Source organism: Schistocerca serialis, chromosome 5, assembly GCF_023864345.2.
Source record: "Schistocerca serialis cubense isolate TAMUIC-IGC-003099 chromosome 5, iqSchSeri2.2, whole genome shotgun sequence".
Classification (NCBI taxonomy): Eukaryota; Metazoa; Arthropoda; class Insecta; order Orthoptera; family Acrididae; genus Schistocerca; species Schistocerca serialis.
The window spans coordinates 514,927,299-514,946,739 of record NC_064642.1 but is presented as its reverse complement, the minus strand read 5'-3'; the positions used below and the strand labels follow the sequence as shown (position 1 = coordinate 514,946,739).

Here is a 19,441-nt window from a genome sequence, read left to right as displayed (position 1 = left end):
CCATTCGCGCTTTATACGCGTCGAAGCCAGCAAGCATGGAACAAATTATCACGGCCAGTGGCGGACTCAGTGCCTGCTAGGCAAGAGGACACATGCTGAACCTAAGTGACTGAACTGCTAATCCTTTCTGCAGAACATACTAAGTACATGTCCTATGAACATGAAGGTCCTTTCTCTAGTCGTTCAAGGTATTCTGTTTTCTCTGAACATGAGTGTAGAAGTGAGGACGGTAGCATTAAGAGTGCAATAGGAGTTCCAATGCTAAATGCATATAAGAGAGAGGACAGTGGAAAGTCTATTTTGAAGACCTCTACTAGGAGGAATAATTGTCTAATGTGATAGAAGAATTTCTCGATAATACGTAACGAGCTGCCCTTCTTTGAATTTTTTCGATTTCCTTCGTCAATCCTCCCCACAACATTACCTATGTGATCCTACAAATTCAAGTTGTTCGCAGTTGTGATACCTAGGTATTTAGTTGAATTGACAGCATTTAGATTTGTGTTATTTGTCATGTAACAAAAGTTTAACGGATTTCCTTTCGTACTCTTGGAAGACCTCACACTTCATTATTTAGGGCCAAATGCCACATTTCTCCCCAAGTCTTGTCTAAATTAATCTGCCTTGTTCATCTCATATCTTTACGAGACAGCATCGTTTGCTAACAGCTGCTCCGATTGTCTCCTAAATCATTTACATAGATTAGTAGCAGTAGAGGGCCTAAACATTTTCTTGGGGAACGCCAAATACATCCGTTGTTTTAATCGATGACTTTCCATTAATTATTACATTAAGACAACTGAGATGGCACTGTATATGCACGTAGTTTAATTAGAAGCCGCTTGTGAGAACCGGTATAGAAACCCCTCTGGAAATCCAGAAATATGGATCCCTGTAGATAACACTCTTAAGTTCTTTTTTTTTCTTAGCAGAAGACAAACTTCTTAGCCAAGATCAAAATAAAATACTGTATTGTGGATGACCGGTTTCGGTAAAACTATGTTACCACCATCAAACCTTCGAACACGTTATTACACTGAAAAGCCATAGATATTGGTATAGGCAAGCGTATTCAAATACAGACATATGTAAACAGGCAGAATACTGCGCTGCGGTCGGCAACGCCTATATACAAGACAAAAAGTGTCTGGCGCAGTAGTTAGATCGGTTGCTGCTGCTACAATCGCAGGTTATCAATATTTAAGTGAGTTTGGACGTTGAAAGGTGGCTACACTGAGTCAAAGCGCCAGAGATTGCTCCAAAGATTATTATTCCGCCGCCTCCACTGGCAGTAGTAGTTCAGAGGATGTCGAGGACAGTCGTTGTTCTGTTGGGCGAGAGAGTAGATGATCTGAGTGTTGACTGAAATGTTGTACTGTTCGGTTGGTGTAATGTATAGATGGAAGAAGATGCAATTGTCTGAATATATTTGAGAAAGGAGATGGGCTTTTGATTTATGATGCTGATGTAATGGAATATTTTCGTCAATATATAATGAGGTAAAAAGGTATTACAGTTTTCTTTAATAACAATCCCTCTTGCCCACAGGTACAGTCAACAAAGCATCTGGCTCGTGTTCATTTATTAGACTTATAATTCTGGTTTCTATGTGCAATTATAGTATTTCTGGTTTTTCAATTAGTTCGTTGTAAATGGTGTTTAAAATATTTTGTCGTATTGAGAAAGAACCGAGCCAGATACATGTACGTTGAGTCACACTACCACACACAGAACAGTTACACTTTTGCTTTGTTGTTTAGTAGCTTTTATCGTTGCAGGGGACTTAATTAATCAATTGTTTTAATGGAAATTCCTTGTCATTCTTTATTTTTATTTTATGCAGTCAGATTGCGTGCTAATAATAGTCAGGGCCAACCGGTTACCAGACTTCGTAACCGGTCACACAGCTAGTAAAATTATTGCATTTATTCATTAATATTAGTCTTTTCAATTAAGCCCCTTGCAACGTGGTATTACAGTCGGCGCACGAGCGATGGAACACAGCATCTCCGAGGTAGCGGTGAAGTGGGGACTTTCCCATATTACCATTTCACGTGTGTACCGTGAATATCAGGAATACGGTAAAACATCAACTCTCCGATATGGCTGCGGCGGTAAAATGATGCTGCAAGAACGAGACCAACGACGACTGAAGAGAATCGTTCAACGTGACAGAATTGCAACCCTTCCTCAAATTGCTGCAGATTTCAATGCTGGGCCACAACAAGTGTTAGCGTGCGAACCATTCAACGAAACATCTTCGATATGGGCTTTTGGAGCCGAAGGCCCACTCGTGTACCCTTGATGACTACACAACACAGAGCTTTACGCCTCGCCTGGGCCCGTCAACACCGACATTGGACTGTTGATGACTGGAAACATGTCGCCTGCTCGGACGAGTCCCGTCTCAAATTTTATCGAGTGGATGGACGTGTACGGGTATGGAGACAACCTCATGAATCCATGGACCATGCATGTCAGCAGGAGACTGTTCAAACTGGTGAAGGCTCCATAATGGTGTGGGGCGTGTGCAGTTGGAGTGATATGAAACTTTTGATACGTCTAGATACGACTGTGACAGTGACAAATACGTAAGCATCCTGCCTGATCAACTGTATCCGCTGATGTCCAATATCCATTCCGACGGACTTGGGCAATTCCAGTGGGACAATGCGACACCCCACACGTCCACAATTGCTACAGAGTCGCTCCAGAAATACTTTTCTGAATTTAAACACTTCAGCTGGCCACCACACTCCCCAGTGTATAACATTATTCAGCATATCTGAGATGCATTGCAACGTGCAAGTCTGAAGAGATCTCCACCCCCTCGTATTTTTATGGATTCATGGACAGCCCTGCAGGATTCATGGTGTCAGTTCCCTCCAGTATTACTTCAAACATTATCCGAGTCCATGCCAGGTCGTGTTGCGGCACTTCTGCGTGCTCGCGGGGGCCCTACACGATATTAGACAACTGTACCGGTTTCTTTGGTTCTTCAGTGTATAAACATCTTGTGCCAGATGCATACAAAATATTTCCATTAAACCTCCAGATGCACAACATATGACACGAATGATGTGTTGGCACGTCAAAAATAAAAGTTAAAATTATTATGTAGTACTCAAATGGCCACAACATTGCAACCATATGATCACACGACATGCCTACTAGGGTGCCACTAGACTGACTGTCATGACGTGTGATCGTATGGATGCAATGTTGTGGGCATTTGGGTACATAGTAATTTTAACTTTTACTTTTGACGTGCCAACACATCATTCATGTCACATGTTGTGCATCTGGAGATTTAATGGAAAGATTTTGTGTGCGTCTAGCACAAGATGTTTATTATAACCTGCACGAAAATCTGATGATGCCAACATTGTTTACCGAACCCGTCATCAACAATACAGTGTTTAATTCGATCTTGGCTAAGAAGTTTGTCTTCTCCTATGAAAGTAAATTCAGATCGCCCCTTCTGTAATTCAGCGGATTACTTCTATTTCCTTTCTTGAGTGCTGGTGCGGCCTGTGTAACGTTCCAGTCCTTAGTTATGGGTCTTTCATCGAGCGAGAAATTGTATATAATTGCTAAGAATAGATGTATTATATCAGCATACCCTGAAAGGAATATATTTGGTACACAGTCTGGACCTGTGATTTATTTTTATTAAATGGTTTCAGTTTGTTTGATAGATGCTAGACCAAGGATATCTTTTTCTTAGTTGCTCATATTGGCAGCTGCTGCATCTGCTTGGAATTCTGAAATATTTAATTTATCTGCTTTAGTGAAAGAATTTAGGAAAACCGTATTTAGTAACTCCTTAACCCGTCAATTCGACATTTTCTTATCAGTGGTGCGATCCCGGCCGTAGCGAGCAGGAATATCATGGGACGGTGAACAGTATCGACAGACGTTTATGCTTCTCACGTGAGACATAAATGATCTTCTCACAAGTAACATTCAAGAGCCATTTCTGAGTGAGAAACACGCTACGTAATCTTTTCGTACGTACATGAAGAACATGGAACCCCTTCCACCTAACTGGTGAGGTTCCGCCGATACGCTAACCATCTTCGTAAGCAGTGCATTCCATTGTGACTCAACGTTTTTTGTGTGGCACCTTCATTTTGTTGCTATTGTAATGGCCAGCAGTCTAGTTTTAGCTATTTAAACTGCCCTAGTAATATTGAGCTCATGCATTCAAGTTGCTCACAAGAATAATACACAGAAGAGTGGGAAAGAAAATTGAGGATGTGTTAGATGACTATCAGTTTGGCTTTAGGAAAGGTTATTCTGTCACTGAGGTTGATAATGAAAGTAAGACACCAGAAAACTCAAATCATATTGATAAGATCTGTCGACCTGTAAAGAGCGTTCGACAATGTCAAATGGTGCAAGTTATTCGAAATTCTGGAAAAAATAGAGGTAAGGTATAGAGAGAGACGGGTAATATACAATATGTACAAGAACGAAGAGGGAACAGTAAAAGTGGAAGATCAAGAACGAATGCTCGGATTAAAAAGGGTCTAAGACAGGAATGTAGTCTTTAGCCCCTACCGTTCAGTCCGTACATCGAAGGAGCAATGACGGAAGTAAAACAAAGGTTCAAGACAGGAATTAAAATCAAAGGTGAAAGGATATCAATGATACGATTCGCTGATGACATTGCTAGCCTCGGTGAAAGTGAAGAAGAATTACAGGATCCGCTAAGAGGAATGAAGAGTCTAATGACTACAATATATGGATTGCGTGTAAATCGAAGAAAGACGGAAGTAATGAGACGAAGCAGAAATGAGAACAGCAATAAACTTAATATCAGGATTGATGATCACGAAACATATGACGTTAAGGATTGATGCTACCTAAGCAGCAAAATAAACAATGACGGACAGAGTAAGGAGGACATAAAAAGCAGACTAGCACCCGCAAAAAGGACCATTCTGGCAAAGAGAAATCTGCTAGTGTCAAACATAGGCCTTAATTTGAGGAAGAAATTTCTGATGACTTACGTTTGGAGCACAGCATTATATGGAAGTGAAACTTGGACTGTGGAAAAGAATAGAATTGAAGCATTTGAGATGTGGTGCTACAGAAGAATGTTGAAAACTAGGTTGACTGATAAGGTAAGGAATGAAGAGAGGAATATACGGAAAATACTGAGAAGAAGAAGGGACAGGATGGTAGAACATTTGTTAAGACATTAGTGAATAACTTCCATGATACTAGAGGAGGCTGTAGCGGGCGTAAACTATAGAGGAAGACAGAGATTGAAATACATCCAGCAAATAACTGAGGACGTAGGTTGCAAGTGCTACTCCCAGATGAAGAAGTTGGCACAGGAGAGGAATTAATGGCGGGCAGCATCAAATTAGTCAGAAGATTGATGACCAAAAAATAAATTTTCAGTTTTGTAGGGAGTGGCCAGTTGTGGTGGCTTGAGGTGTACTGGTATCTGGCCCGTTATGTAAGAATAAGTAATGTTATAGCCAAATATTGTTGTGTGCAGCTCCACAGTCCTTCAGTAACTGGGCCTTTGTTCCATTTCAAATGATTTTACTAAGTACATTTTTGCTGACTGCCGTTAGGCAATTTTCGGAATTCAGGGACGCGTATAATTATTCAAATAATTTGTTGCTTTTGTGTTTTAAGACTGTTTCGGGATACTAAGGGTGTATTAATTGTTTCTTTAATTGCGAATTTTTGTCTTTCGTTTTTTAATTGTGAAATTTGTTTGTGGCTTTCCTCGCCGTGGAGATGTTAAAGACATTACATTGTGAAACACATATTTAAACTGCGCTGCATTAATTAGCTGAATATCTTCCGTAAAATTAATTTTGAGAATAAAAGTTTTAAATGTAACGGACTATTCACATGTCGACCCAGTCCTACCATTCCCTCTTGGAGCACGCTAACGCTACAATACATGGAGATTCTAAATTCATTTCCTGTACAACCAAGCACGTACGAGCACGTATCAGTAATACTAGTCACTTCTCTGCTACGTAGTCCTCTCTCAATCCAATCAATGTGAATCCTACATTCAATTTCGCCTTTCAAGTAAACTCTATTGGTTGTCTATCAGAATCGGCCGTTCTTCTCTGTAAAGTTACTAATGCCGACAATAGCTGGTAAAAGACTAATATATTGTCAAAGCCAAGTGCCCTCCAATTTCATAGGTGTACATTCGTTACAGTAGTTGCATAAAGTTACAAACGCTCCGATCAGAATTCACAGTGCTCTCGAAAATGTAGCTTCTTACTCTCGCCCCGATACTACCAATCAGAACGTGCAGTACTAATCTGCCACTGTTCCACAACGCTTTGAAATCTGTACCTGCCATGCGGGTCTTGCTAACATACCGCCAGAATAGTTTGGGAAACGTTCCACTTTCTCAACAAACCCAAAATAACGAATTTCTCTCTGTCGCTACCATATTGTCATCAGGGACGATAAAGTCACTACACTGAGGCAGTAAATATTGAAATAGTAAAAGCACCCACTTTACGTACACATGAATCGTATAATGGCTTCGCAGCTGCTATAGGCTTTGCACATTGTGGGACAACATCTCAGTCTGAGAATTTGTCATTGGAAATATGCTTAGAAGCCCCAAATAAATTTAATTTCTATGCGACTTAGCTTGCGAATACATTTTTTACTTAATGTGGACAAGGAAAAACAGTATTTTGCCGTAACTGTGTGGCTGCCTCAAGGACCACGTCCGCCCACTTCAGGGTCCAGCCGTGTTCTCCTGAACAATGGTACGTCCTCCCCACTGCTGCCTTTCACGACCGACAATGGCGTCACATTATCACCTTTAAGAATTGCGAATATTTTTGATACTAGAATTCCTTCCGTCGATAGCTCCATATGATAACCTTCCAGAATGATGTCTGCAAAAATTTTGCCTGTATGCTATTACAGTTTGTACACTACTGGTCATTAAAATTGCTATACCAAGAAGAAATGCAGATGATAAACGAGTATTCATTGGATAAATATATTACACTAGAACTGAAATGTGATTACATTTTCAAGCAATTTGGGTGCATAGATCCTGAGAAATCAGCACCCAGAACAACCACCTCTGGCCGTAATAACGGCCTTGATATGCCTGGGCATAGAGTCAAACAGGGCTTGGATGGCGTGTACATGTACAGCTGCCCACGCAGCTTCAACACGATACCCCAGTTTACCAAGAGTAGTGACTGGCGTATTGTGACGAGCCAGTTGCTCGGCCACCATGGACCAGACGTTTTCAGTTGGTGAGAGATCTCGAGAATCTGCTGGCCAGGGCAGCAGTCGAACATTTTCTGTGTCCAGAAAGGCCCGTACAGGACCTGCACATGTGGTCGTGCATTATCCTGCTGAAATGTAGGGTTTCGCAGGGATCGAATGAAGGGTAGAGCCACGGGTCGTAACACATCTGAAATGTAACGACCACTGTTCAAAGTGCCGTCAATGCAAACAAGAGGTGACCGAGACGTGTAACCAATGGCACCCCATACCATCACGCCGGGTGATACGCCAGTATGGCGATGACGATTACACGCTTCCAATGTGCGTTCACCGCGATGGCGCCAAACACGGATGCGACCATCATGATGCTGTAAACAGAACCTGGATTCGTCCGAAAAAATGACGTTTTGCCATTCGTGCACCCAGGTTCGTCGTTGAGTACACCAGCGCAGGCGCTCCTGTCTGTGATGCAGCGTCAAGGGTAACCGCAGCCATGGTCTCCGAGCTGATAGTCCATGCTGCTGCAAACGTCGTTGAACTGTTCGTGCAGCTGGTTGTTGTCTTGCAAACGTCCCCATCTGTCGACTCATGGATCGAGACGTGGCTGCGCGATCCGTTACAGCCATGCGGATAAGATGCCTGTCATCTCGACTGCAAGTCATACGATGCCGTTGGGATCCAGCACGGCGTTCCGTATTACCCTCCTGAACCCACCGATTCCATGTTATTCCAACAGTCATTGGATCTCGACCAATGCGAGCAGCAATGTCGCGACACGATAAACCGCAATCGCGATAGGCTACAATCCGACCTTTTATCAAAGTCGGAAACGCGATGGTACGCATTTCTCCTCCTTACACGAGGCATCACAACAACGTTTCACCAGGCAACGCCGGTCAACTGCTGTTTGTGTATGAGAAATCGGTTGGAAACTTTCCTCATGTCAGCATGTTGTAGGTGTCGCCACCGGCGCCAACCTTGTGTGAATGCTCTGAAAAACTAATCATTTACATATCACAGCATCTTCTTCCTGTCGGTTAAATTTCGCGTCTGTAGCACGTCATCTTTGTGGTGTAGCAATTTTAATGCCAGTAGTGTACGAACAGTTCTCATTAAATTTCTGCAATCCAATACGCTTCTAAAAACTTGTCCTCGAACACTCGTGAATCATTATGCTCGTCAGCCACATCTTTTCTGCTAGGAAAGAAATCTGATCCTGAGTAGACGAGAATGCACTAGCACATCCACAAATTTTTGTATGAACAATTTCGGATGCACGTTTCCTTGCGGATCGAAATAATTAAATTCACGACAGCGAATACATGCAGCTTCTGCTGAAGAACAGGAGAATGTTGCAACACAGTTCGTAATAGCTGTGAGATTTCCTTATCAGTTTGAACCAGCTTAAAGTCTATGGAGTTTTTACTTGCCATCTACACTGCTTGAAATGATGCACTCGCTGATCGTCAGCAACCAGCAATCATCCATTGTCATTCACATGTTTATCAAACTTGTTCAGTCATTATCTTCACTGATATCGAGTAATTCTTGGAAAACTCTCTGCTCATTTTCTAAATATTCTAATTCCTTTGTCATACATCACAATTTTTACACGCTTCGTTAAGATCGGAATCTACTTTTGAAACCAATTTTTCAACTCTTCATCAGCATTCCACTCTAATTTTTCTACGTATTGGGCAAAGTGTTTTCCTGTGTTACACCTTAGGTCCTATTTTAACTCTGTCATTGATTTAGACAAATGAGAATTTGATGCCTCATAGCGTTTACTTATTTGGTTATGCAATTCCTTCTTGAAATTACCTACCGTTTCAAACACTGATAACAGCAAAGCATCTTTCTCACGTGGCTTTACCTGTGAAGCCGTTTCTCCAGTGATTCTATCATTACTTGAGTATCATCAATACCTGCAAGCATCGATTCACTCTGTTTAATTTTTAGTAGTTCCAGTTTGACTTCTTCTAACGCTACAATACTCGCAGATTCTAAACTCATTTCCTCTTCATCCAAAATTCTTGTTGAGTACGTGTAAGTACTAATCACTACTTAATTCTTCCTTCATCCTATCCATATCAGTTATACCTTCTGTTTCACCTCTGAAGTGGAATCAGCTGGGTCTCTGTCAGAATCAGCCATTCTAGGGTGTAAAGTTCCTAGCGCCCGCAGCACCTGATACAGAATCTGAGAGCGTACCTCTGGATGTGGTCAGCACCTCGTCGTCAACTGTGGCGTGGAACCGGCTGCCATGATGGCCCCCACCACTGTCAGCTGGTGCCGACAACTCGTCGTTTGGCAGACTTGGACCACCCGACGCCACAGACCAGGTGGCTTCGTCCGGCGACGCTATCTGCTTTGGCCAAAGTGCCCGACACGCTTCTACACTCTCACTTCCTTTCCATAACAAAGATGCCTTTTTCGCTTCCGGCTGCTACTGCTCATTGTTGTTTCCCACTCCCTCAACTCTGTTTTAAACCTTTCTCACTACTTCCTCAGCAATGTCACACATTGTTCAACATCACAATGCACTAGTTGGAAATAGTATTTCAATTTTTATTCAGCAATATCCAAGCTGTTTCCCGGATGCCCATACATCATGTTGTAACCTCTTCTCATATGCATCTCGTATTTTACGTAATTTGACTTGCTACATTTTCAGTATCAAAGGAAAGAAAATACATTCCAAACGCTAACCAACAACTTACCTTTCGTAAACTGCCAGCATCAGAAAGCGGTTGTCTAACAGGAATGCGTGGATCTAGTGAACAGCAGACCTACCTATTTTATTCCGTATTTTCGGAGGCCAACCGCACATTCTCCATCTGTCAAACTTACCCATCCATATCTTATTTGCAGGACAGCAACCAGCACGTTATGCACCAGCATATGAACTCTGCGAACGAATGTGCTACAAAATTATACTCTGGGAAAGTTGGTAAGCCCGTAAATGAATCACAGGCAAATTTGATGGAAGTTTCATATATTGTCGAGGCCCAGTGTCCTCAAATTTCGTAGGTGTTCATTTGTTACAGCAGCTGCACAAAGTGTTACAAATGCTTCGTTCAGAATTCACAGTGCTCTTGCAAACTTAACTTCCTACTCTCGCACCAAAAATTTCCGATATGCAAGAGAAAGTGTTCCTTTTTTTAAATAATTGGATTACGAGACGTGCTAATGTGGCCATCTCAACAGCGGAATTTCAATCATGACGATACGAACGTAAGGACAATACAACACCCAATACAACAACCCAAGTGGAAAAAATCTCCAACCTGGATGGAAATCGAACCCGGACCTCGTCGGTTAGCAATCCGCCGCAAAAGCGAAAGCTATTTGCACTAGAATGCATAATACTAATCTGCCATAATTCTACTATGCTTTGAAGCCTGTACCAGCCACGCTGGTCTTGCAACCACAGCACCAGGATAATTTAGCAAATCCTGGCTGGCAATTTCTTAACAGGGAAAATAACGGAATCCTATGTCCGTCGCAAACAAATAGTCATCAGCGACCATAAAGTCACAACAAAATGGTCATTAGCGACGATAAAGTCGTAACAACGAAACAGTAAACATTGGAACAGTAAAAGCACTCAACTTACATACATGAATTGTAGTAATCACAACTGAGAAAGCTTTTCGCATTGTCTGGCATCGTCTAAGCCTGAGAATTTATCACAAATCAAGATATGCTTATAATCCCCAAAAGAATTCAGTTCCTACGCGACTTGACTTCCAGATACATTATTCACATAATATGGGCAAGGACAAAGCGTAGATTACCATAAATGTGGAGTTGCGGCTCACATCATGACCAACCAATTCAGGCTCCAACCACCTCCTCCTAAAGAAAGATGCATCCTCCCTGCTGCTGCCCATCATGGGCGACGATGATGTCATGTCATCAGCTTGCAGAACTGTGAATGTTTTTGATGTTAAAATACTTTCCGTCAGCAGCTCTATTAGAGTTCGTAACTCTATCATGTCCTACTTTTACCACACTGCGGACTCTTTCATCGTATTGGAAAGAATGGGTGTCCGCTGCTGCAAACTACTTAGTATTTTTGTTTGGGACATAGTTCATGTCCATCTGTCAGACTTCGAAACTTTCCCAACGCCGTGTCTTCACCTGCGTCCCAGTGACTTTGGATTTTGGCGGCCACCATCGGCGACCGCGCCACTACGCAACAATAGCGGATATGGCTCACTTCCGCCACTCGTGAACTTCGAGCAAATCAGCAGCTTCAAAACTTGAATATCTCGTGCTTTACTACTCGGATCAGGTTGCGGTTTTCACCACTATTCTAATAAAATTCTCTGTACAGCTATTTTAATTTGTCCAGTTGTGGACAAGGAGTACAATGAGTTTGGACAGAATATAGGAATACCACTGCCACGTCTAAAGAGTGAGATCCAAAAACTCATTAATGATTGGCCTCAAACTGTCTGAAGAGACGACAGTATCTGTAATAGAACCACTAAACAACGATTCCTTAATGAATGGAACTCACATATATAAAAAAGCTTCACACCTCTGGTTACAAATCAGTAAGTGCATTAAGTATTTGACTTTAAGCGTGTAAGTGCTAATAACGTTAGAAAAGGTTTGAAATTACGCTTAGGATTTATTGAAAGCCGGTAAGTGCTCTTATTATGAAAAACAAGATTGAGCCATGCTTGGCACTTGTTCATCTCATCAATTGTTTGTCATCTTCTATTGCGGTAGTGCCGCGTTTTCTTATTCCATTTACTGGCGTCACTAACTTCCTGCCTTGCTTGCCTCTGAGTGGCAACAGCGGCGCGTATCGATAACCACACTGTCGTATCATCTCTGGAGCGACCGATAGTATTTTCTGGGTCGTCGTGTGTCGGGTAGTCAGTGAGTGGGAGCAGCAGTCACGGACGGACCAGCAGTCCAGTCGGCCGATTGGTGTGGAGCAGCATGCAAGCCCCCGTCGCGCGGAGTCGGGCTGCAGCCTCTGGCGGCGTGCACGCGCGGTGGGAGTGTGAGGTGCTGCTTGCGAGTGCTACGAAGTTCGTCGCCCACCGATCTTGGACACGAAAGCTGTGTCCTCACTTAACTTACAATCGAGCCTTAATTGTTTGATCCTGGTTGTCGCTTTTGGAACATTCCCGCGAGCAACAACGTACGTGTATTTAAGTCGGCTAAGATTCCAGCCGTCTTCCTGCGAAATTTAACTTAATTTATTCCCTGTTATGGAAGTTAACCAGCGGTATCTTCTGCCTTGTGGTCGTTGACATTCCGGTTACATGCCCTGGTCGTTGACGTAATTTTAGGCAGTGTATTTACCCTGTCATGTTGTTGCTGTCCAGCGCGGTGTGTAGTTCGACAGCTGAAGTGTTGTTGGTCGTTGTGGGAGCCAATATTTTGTGTGTCGTGTATTGAAATCTCGTGGTCGTTTTGCTGGTTGCGTGGAGCGGAACTGATTTGATTGATTGGTCGGTCGGCTGTCTGTCGGTGGGGTTGCCTGCAAAATAAGAAGCCGTTGAACAGGCTGCCTGTCTCACCTAAACGGGCGTTAGTGTTACAATCCCAGGCCGACCCTTTGAAACTTCTGAGCGCCATTCCTTGTGTGTTATGTAGTAATTTCCCTGTTTGGTTGACGTGTGGCTTTCAGCCGAACATCGATATCTCTGAAATTAATGTTCTTGTCTTGCCCTTAATGAATGGGATTGTTATATATTTATATGGGGCCTTCATCCTAATTTTACTGGAGAGGTTTTGAGATAAGGCCTTCTGCCTTTTAAATTGGAACTCCTTCTAGGCCTTTAGCTGTTAAACATATTTTGTCGATATGTGGATTTCAGCCGAGTATTAATATCTGCTTGTCTTGCCCTTAAGGTACGAGATTGTTATTCTTTATTTTATATTAAATGTTTTAAGATACGGCCTTCTGCCCTATAAAATTTAAACTCTTCTTTCTAGGGCTTAAGCCGTTAAATTATTTGTTGATGAGCGGCATTCAGAAGAGTTTTAATATCTCTTAAATTAATCTTCTTCTCTTGCCCTTAAGGCATAATAGGGCCTTCAGCCCAATTTGCATGAAATGTTTTAAGATAAGGCCTTCTGCCTTTTGATTGAAACTCCTGTTATTGCTTAATATGCGACCTCCTGCCTAGTTCCATTAAAATTAAATTGTTAAGGCTTTCACCCGTTTCGATTGAAGATTTAGAAAATATTCTTGGGTGAAACATCCAGAAGAACCTTGTATTTCAATTTTGCTTAAGCCTTGTGTCATGGATTTTGAATGTGGCCTTCACCCGATCTAAAGTAAATCAAAGGAGTTTTGAGTGTTTTTCATCCATGTTGTTATATTGTGTATTGATAAATAAAGATTGTATGTTAAGTGCAACTGACAGGAACTCATTTTGGCCCCTTTCCACAACCTAATCCGCTCTGTCCTGCTAGCCCAGGAGTTTCACTGCTGGCAGAGGGTGGTTACTTTCTGGTTCATCCTTGTTTCTGTTCTGTGGCACCGTATTCTTTTCGTGGATGATTGTTTCAGGTGTTTTCTAATGGCGGTCAGACAGTGTCCATGGATCGGCCTGCTCAGGAAGGACCATCTAGTTTACTAGTTGGCAATAAGGCGCCAACCTATTGAGGGCAGTGTTCCGGATTTAGCGGCTAGATTGCGCGCTGCCGTTCTTCATCCGGTTGACGTCACGGCGGTGGTGGTGGGTGAGACAGAGCGGCCACTGAATTTTTGTTTAAGGCTGTTAGAGGCCTTGCGAACACTATTTGTGTTTTGGAAGGAAAATCGAATACTGGATTTGAGCGTATTAGTCTTGGAAGATCCTCATAAAAAACTAGCAGATGAATTGGGAGCGTTGGTTAGCGCATTACAGTTTGAGCTTACGTGTTTAGAGTTGGATGGGAAGAAGATTGAAGAGCGGGGCTTGCTGTGTCAGGGACAGGGCGAGAGCCTGCCCGGGGGTGGTACTGTTACATCCTCTGTCAAGTTAGACGCAATATTTACCAAGGTGCCTAATCCTCTGGCGTATTTCTTCCGAGATATTACTGAATTAGTTATGGAGCGACTTGAACAGATCGAGAAATTATTGTGGTTGTTGGTTCGCCTTGAACAACACGCGGCTGGCTTTCGCGTTCCGCACCAAGTAATCTAATATTAGATACAGGCTCCCATATAGATGCTATTTTCCTTGACTTCCGGAAGGCGTTCGATACAGTTCCGCATTGTCGCCTGATAAACAGAGTAAGAGCCTACGGAATATGAGACCAGCTGTGTGGCTGGATTGAAGAGTTTTTGGCAAACAGAACACAGCATGTTATTCTCAATGGAGAGACGTCTACAGACGTTAAAGTAACCTCTGGCGTGCCACAGAGGAGTGTTATGGGACCATTGCTTTTCACAATATATATAAATGACCTAGTAGATAGTGTCGGAAGTTCCATGCGGCTTTTCGCGGATTATGCTGTAGTATACAGAGAAGTTGCAGCATTAGAAAATTGTAGCGAAATGCAGGAAGTTCTGCAGCGGATAGGCACTTGGTGCAGGGAGTGGCAACTGACCCTTAACATATACAAATGTAATGTATTGCGAATACATAGAAAGAAGGATCCTTTATTGTGTGATTATATGATAGCGGAACAAACACTGGTAACAGTTACTTCTGTAAAATATCTGGGAGTATGCGTGCGGAACGATTTGAATTGGAATGATCATATAAAATTAATTGTTGGTAAGGCGAGTACCGGGTTGAGATTCATTGTGAGAGTCCTTAGAAAATGTAGTCCATCATCGAAGGAGGTGGCTTAAAAAACACTCGTTCGACCTATACTTGAGTATTGCTCATCAGTGTGGGATCCGTACCAGATCGGGTTGACAGAGGAGATAGAGCAGATCAAGCGCGTTTCGACACTGGGTTATTTGGTAAGCGTGATAGCGTTACAGAGGTGTTTAGCAAGCTCAAGTGGCAGACTCTGCAAGATAGGCGCTCTGCATCGCGGTGTAGCTTGGTGTCCAGGTTTCGAGAGGGTGCGTTTCTGGATGAGGCATCGAATATATTCCTTCCCACTACTTATACCTCCAGAGGAGATCACGAATGTAAAATTAGAGAGATTCGAGCGCGCACGGAGGCTTTCCGGTAGTCGTTCTTCCCGCGAACCATACGCGAGTGGAACAGGAAAGGGAGGCAATGACAGTGGCACGTAAAGTGCCCTCCGCCACACACCGGTGGGTGGCTTGCGGAGTATGAATGTAGATGTAGTTGTAGATGTAATTTTGTCACTGTTGTACCCGCTGGCTAGAGGTGAGTTGCAGAACCTCCTCCCGCGAGCCATGGCAGAAGGGTTTTCCTTACAGCAATTGAGGGAGCTCGGGATTAGGCAGAGGTTGACCACCGGAGTTCGAGAACAGCTTGAGTGTCATTAGATTTGGGAAGTGCAGTGCGATAAGGGGTAGTTACATCAGTATGTCGATAGAGTTCAGACGGAATCTTTGGCCTTGTTGATTTATTTGCCTGAACAAGAATTTGTGTCTATAGCTCTTAGGGGAATGTGCGCGGCGGATAAGTCGCATTTTGTCTTCCATAAGCAGCCTTCAACCTGAGAAGAGCTCCGTAACGCTGTTGTAGCAGTATCGGCACTGACACTTGGGAACGATGTACGTCACGAGGTTAAGCAGGACGGCGTCGGTGCTGGCTCCCAAATCTCTACATCCGCTGAAGTCATTATAAGGGAACCCCTGCGTTGTTTCCGATGCGGCAGTACGGCTCATTTGGTACGCTCTTGCGTTCAGTTTCGCGCACCCAGAGCCGATAAATGACGCCGGGATGGGCAGCGACCTCGGGATCGAGCCCTTAGACGCTGACGTACCCGTGTTGTCACTCCCTCATCAGCGCCCTTGCCTTACGTTTGTTCCCGAGTACTTGGCGAACCGATTTGTGCTCTTTTGGAATCTGGTAGCTCCTTTTCATTATTGAGCTTCGAGTGGTTTTTGGAATTTGGGCATCTTACGAAACTTCGGTCGGTTCCTTCTCCGGTGCAGAGATGTCGGGTGGCCAATGGCCAAGTATTGCTTTTGCACGGTTGGGTCCGAGGGAGTGTTTCGGTGGGGGATTTTTCCTGGTCTATGTCGTTAGCTTTGGTTAAGGAACTGCCAGTTGATCTAATTTTGGGGTGTGATTTCATCGTTAAGAATGGGTTAGTCTTGGATTATTCTGGGCACACTTTTTTCTTGAAGTACGCTCCTGAAGAGGTTTCTGTGAGTGAGCTAAACGTATTGTGCATCGGAATGTCGGCACATTGGCCGTTGAGGCGGTGACTAATGAGTTTGATCTTACCTATCTCCCGCCGCATCAGGCTTCTCAATTACGGGATCTGTTACACGGTTTTCCTCAGCTTCTTAGTAACAACTTGGGGGTAACTAATGTTCTTAATTATCCGTGTATTCGACGATATTCCGGTCAGGCAGTCCCCATATCGCCTCTCACCCCCTAAGTTGAAGATAATCAAGGCTAAAAAATATCGCTCCAACAAGGAGTGATTAAGCCTTCTACATCTGCTTATGCTTCCCACGTATTCGTTGTTCCTAAGGATCAGGGGCGCGATTTTAGACCTGTGGTTGACTACCGCCGTTTGAACGCTAAGATTGTCCTCGAATTGGTGCCCCTGCCTGATCTGCATAATTCTTTCACTTGGTTTTCTGGCGCTAATTGGTTTACTATTCTTGATTTGTATCAGGCTTACTATCAGATTCCATTAACTGAAGAGTGTAAACATGTTACCGCATTTTGTACTGATTGGAATTTGTTTGAGTTTAACGGAGTTCCCTTTGGTCTAGCGACCGGTGTGGCTGTTCTCACTCGTTTGCTGGATAATATTCTTGGCGAATCTAAGTTAGTTTGTGTGCATAATTATTTGGACGTCTTATTTATCTATAGCCGTTCGTTTCAGGACCATATGGATCATATCCATCAAGTTCTTGTGAGATTACAGGGAGCCGGGTTGACTGTTAAACCTAGTAGGATGACGTTAGCCAGGCACCAGGTCTCCTTCTTAGGTCACATAATGTCGGGTCAGAGTGTTCGCACCGACCAAGAGTGCACTTAGGCCTTACGCGCTTTGCCTCCGCCTACTGACATGGGAGGAATTGCTAGGTTCATAGGCATGGCGAACTATTTTAGGCGTTTTGTCCCAAATTTTGCTCAGCTGGCAGCACCCTTGAACGAATTGCGCCGGAAGAGCGTGCGTTTTGAATGGGAACCCGCCCACGAGGCTACGTTCGAGCACATTAAGGCAGCCGGTTCTCGGAGTACCAGACTTTAATAAAAGGTTTATTGTCTAAACTAACGCATCTAATGCTGGTATTTCAGCTGTTTTCCTCCATAAGTTCGAAGGGCAGAGGCAACCATTAGCTTACACGTCTCGTTGGTAAACTGGTGCCGAACTTAAGTACTCCGTCTATGAGTGCGAGGCGTTGGCCGTTTTTTTCGTATTGGAGAAGTACCGCATCTACCTTGAACTTCGGGTTTTTCAACTAGAAACTGACAATCAGGCTTTGAGCTGGGTGTTGGCAAGGCCACATAAAACTGGCCGCAATTCCAGCTGGGCGGTACGCATTTAGGTTTTTCAGTGTGAAGTTAAACATGTGAGAGACTCTGAAAATATCCTTGCGGATGTCCTCAGCCGGATGTTCGCCGAATCGACTTCTAGTGAGGGAACCCGGGAAATAGACTGACTTAATTGTATTGTGTTGGGTGAAATTCCCCATTGTTCGATGATTTCGCTCAGCATCAGGACCAGGATCCGATGTGGGGCCCGATTAAGCAACGCCTGCTGGCTGGAGAGTTGTCAGATGAGTACGTTGTTAAGAGTGGTATTCTCTGTAAGAGAGTGGTGGATGCTAAGGAGTGCAAGATCTGTTTGCCAGTACCTTTGGTGCACCCGGTCTTTCGTTACTTTCATGATTCGTTGGTGGGAGGACACTTAGGAGCTTAAAAGACTTTCCAAAAAATCAAGGAGCACTTAACTTGGGCCTCCATGGACCGGGATGTGAGAGAGATGGTATCCCAAGTCTCTTGTGTAATGTAGCTAATGCTCTTCAGCAGGGTTTGTTGAGTTCTGAGCGTGAGTCCTGCCCTATGCACAGACTTTATATTGGTTATCTAGGACCTTTGCCTCGTACTAAGAAAGGTCATCGATGTGTTTTAGCTATTATCGATGCGTTCTCCAAATTTACTTGGCTCCTTCCGAGCCGTAATCTCACCGTTACTACCACTATTTCTCATTTAACTAATGTGTTCAGTGTTTTTAGCCCATCTAAGCAACTTGTTAGTGATAATGCTCCAGCCTTTCTTTCGGCTCCTTTCAAGGCGTTCTGTTTTCAGAACGGTGTCAAGCATATCACGACTACACCGTATTATCCGCAGGGATCCCTTGAAGAGAGAGTTAACCGAAATCTTAAATCCGCGTTGATTATTTATCATCAGAAAACGCCTAGTAAATGGGACTCTAGTCTTCCTTGGCATAATTTTGCCTTTAATACCGCCAGTCATGATGCTTTGAGAGCTACTCCCACCTCCTTGATCCTTTCTTATCTGGTTATTTCCCCTATTTGGAACTTGTGGAGAATTCAAGACCTAATTCCGGTGGATATTAGTCCTTAAGTCATCAAGGAAAACTGGAACTGTGCTAGGTGTAATATACTCAGGGTCCCTTAATAAACAAGCTGAGCGTTACAATCGTAATTCGGGAACCTTTAGAGGGAGGCCAGCAGATCACATCTATGCACGTAATTTCCCCGCTAGGCAGGTGCGTGTCAGGCATCTAAGTAAATTTACTCCTCCTTTTCTGGGACCTTGCACCATTGTACGTATTTTAGGCCTGGTGAATCTGTTGGTGAAGGTTAACTGCTCTGGTAAGCAGTACCGGGTTCACCTTAGCCAAGTTAAATTAAGGTAGCCTGCGGGATGAGTCCCCCACCCCAGCATTGAGTTTGGGGAAGGGGGGGGGGGGGGGGGGGTTTGAGCCGTGCATGGCTCTTGTTCATGCCATTAATTGTTTGTTCAAACGGTTCAAATGGCTCTGAGCACTATGGGACTTAACATCTGAGGTCATCAGTCTTCCAAAACTCAGAACTACTTAAACCTAACTGACCTAAGGACATCACACACATCCATGCCCGAGGCAGGATTCGAAC

At 43.6% G+C, this 19,441-nt stretch overlaps 1 protein-coding gene across 1 annotated transcript in view; it reads right to left on the bottom strand.

Annotated features, from left to right (window-relative positions):
• The window catches only part of LOC126482047 (juvenile hormone acid O-methyltransferase-like), a 79,434-nt gene extending 68,191 nt beyond the window's left edge, over nt 1–11,243 (bottom strand). The window contains exons 1-3 of the mRNA XM_050106021.1: nt 11,043–11,243; nt 9,457–9,610; nt 9,119–9,170 (exon numbers count right to left, since the gene is read on the bottom strand). Coding sequence (XP_049961978.1) covers nt 9,119–9,170; nt 9,457–9,610; nt 11,043–11,243 — 407 coding nt within the window. The remainder of the gene's footprint in view (nt 1–9,118; nt 9,171–9,456; nt 9,611–11,042) is intronic.
• Nucleotides 11,244–19,441: the final 8,198 nt, after the last annotated feature.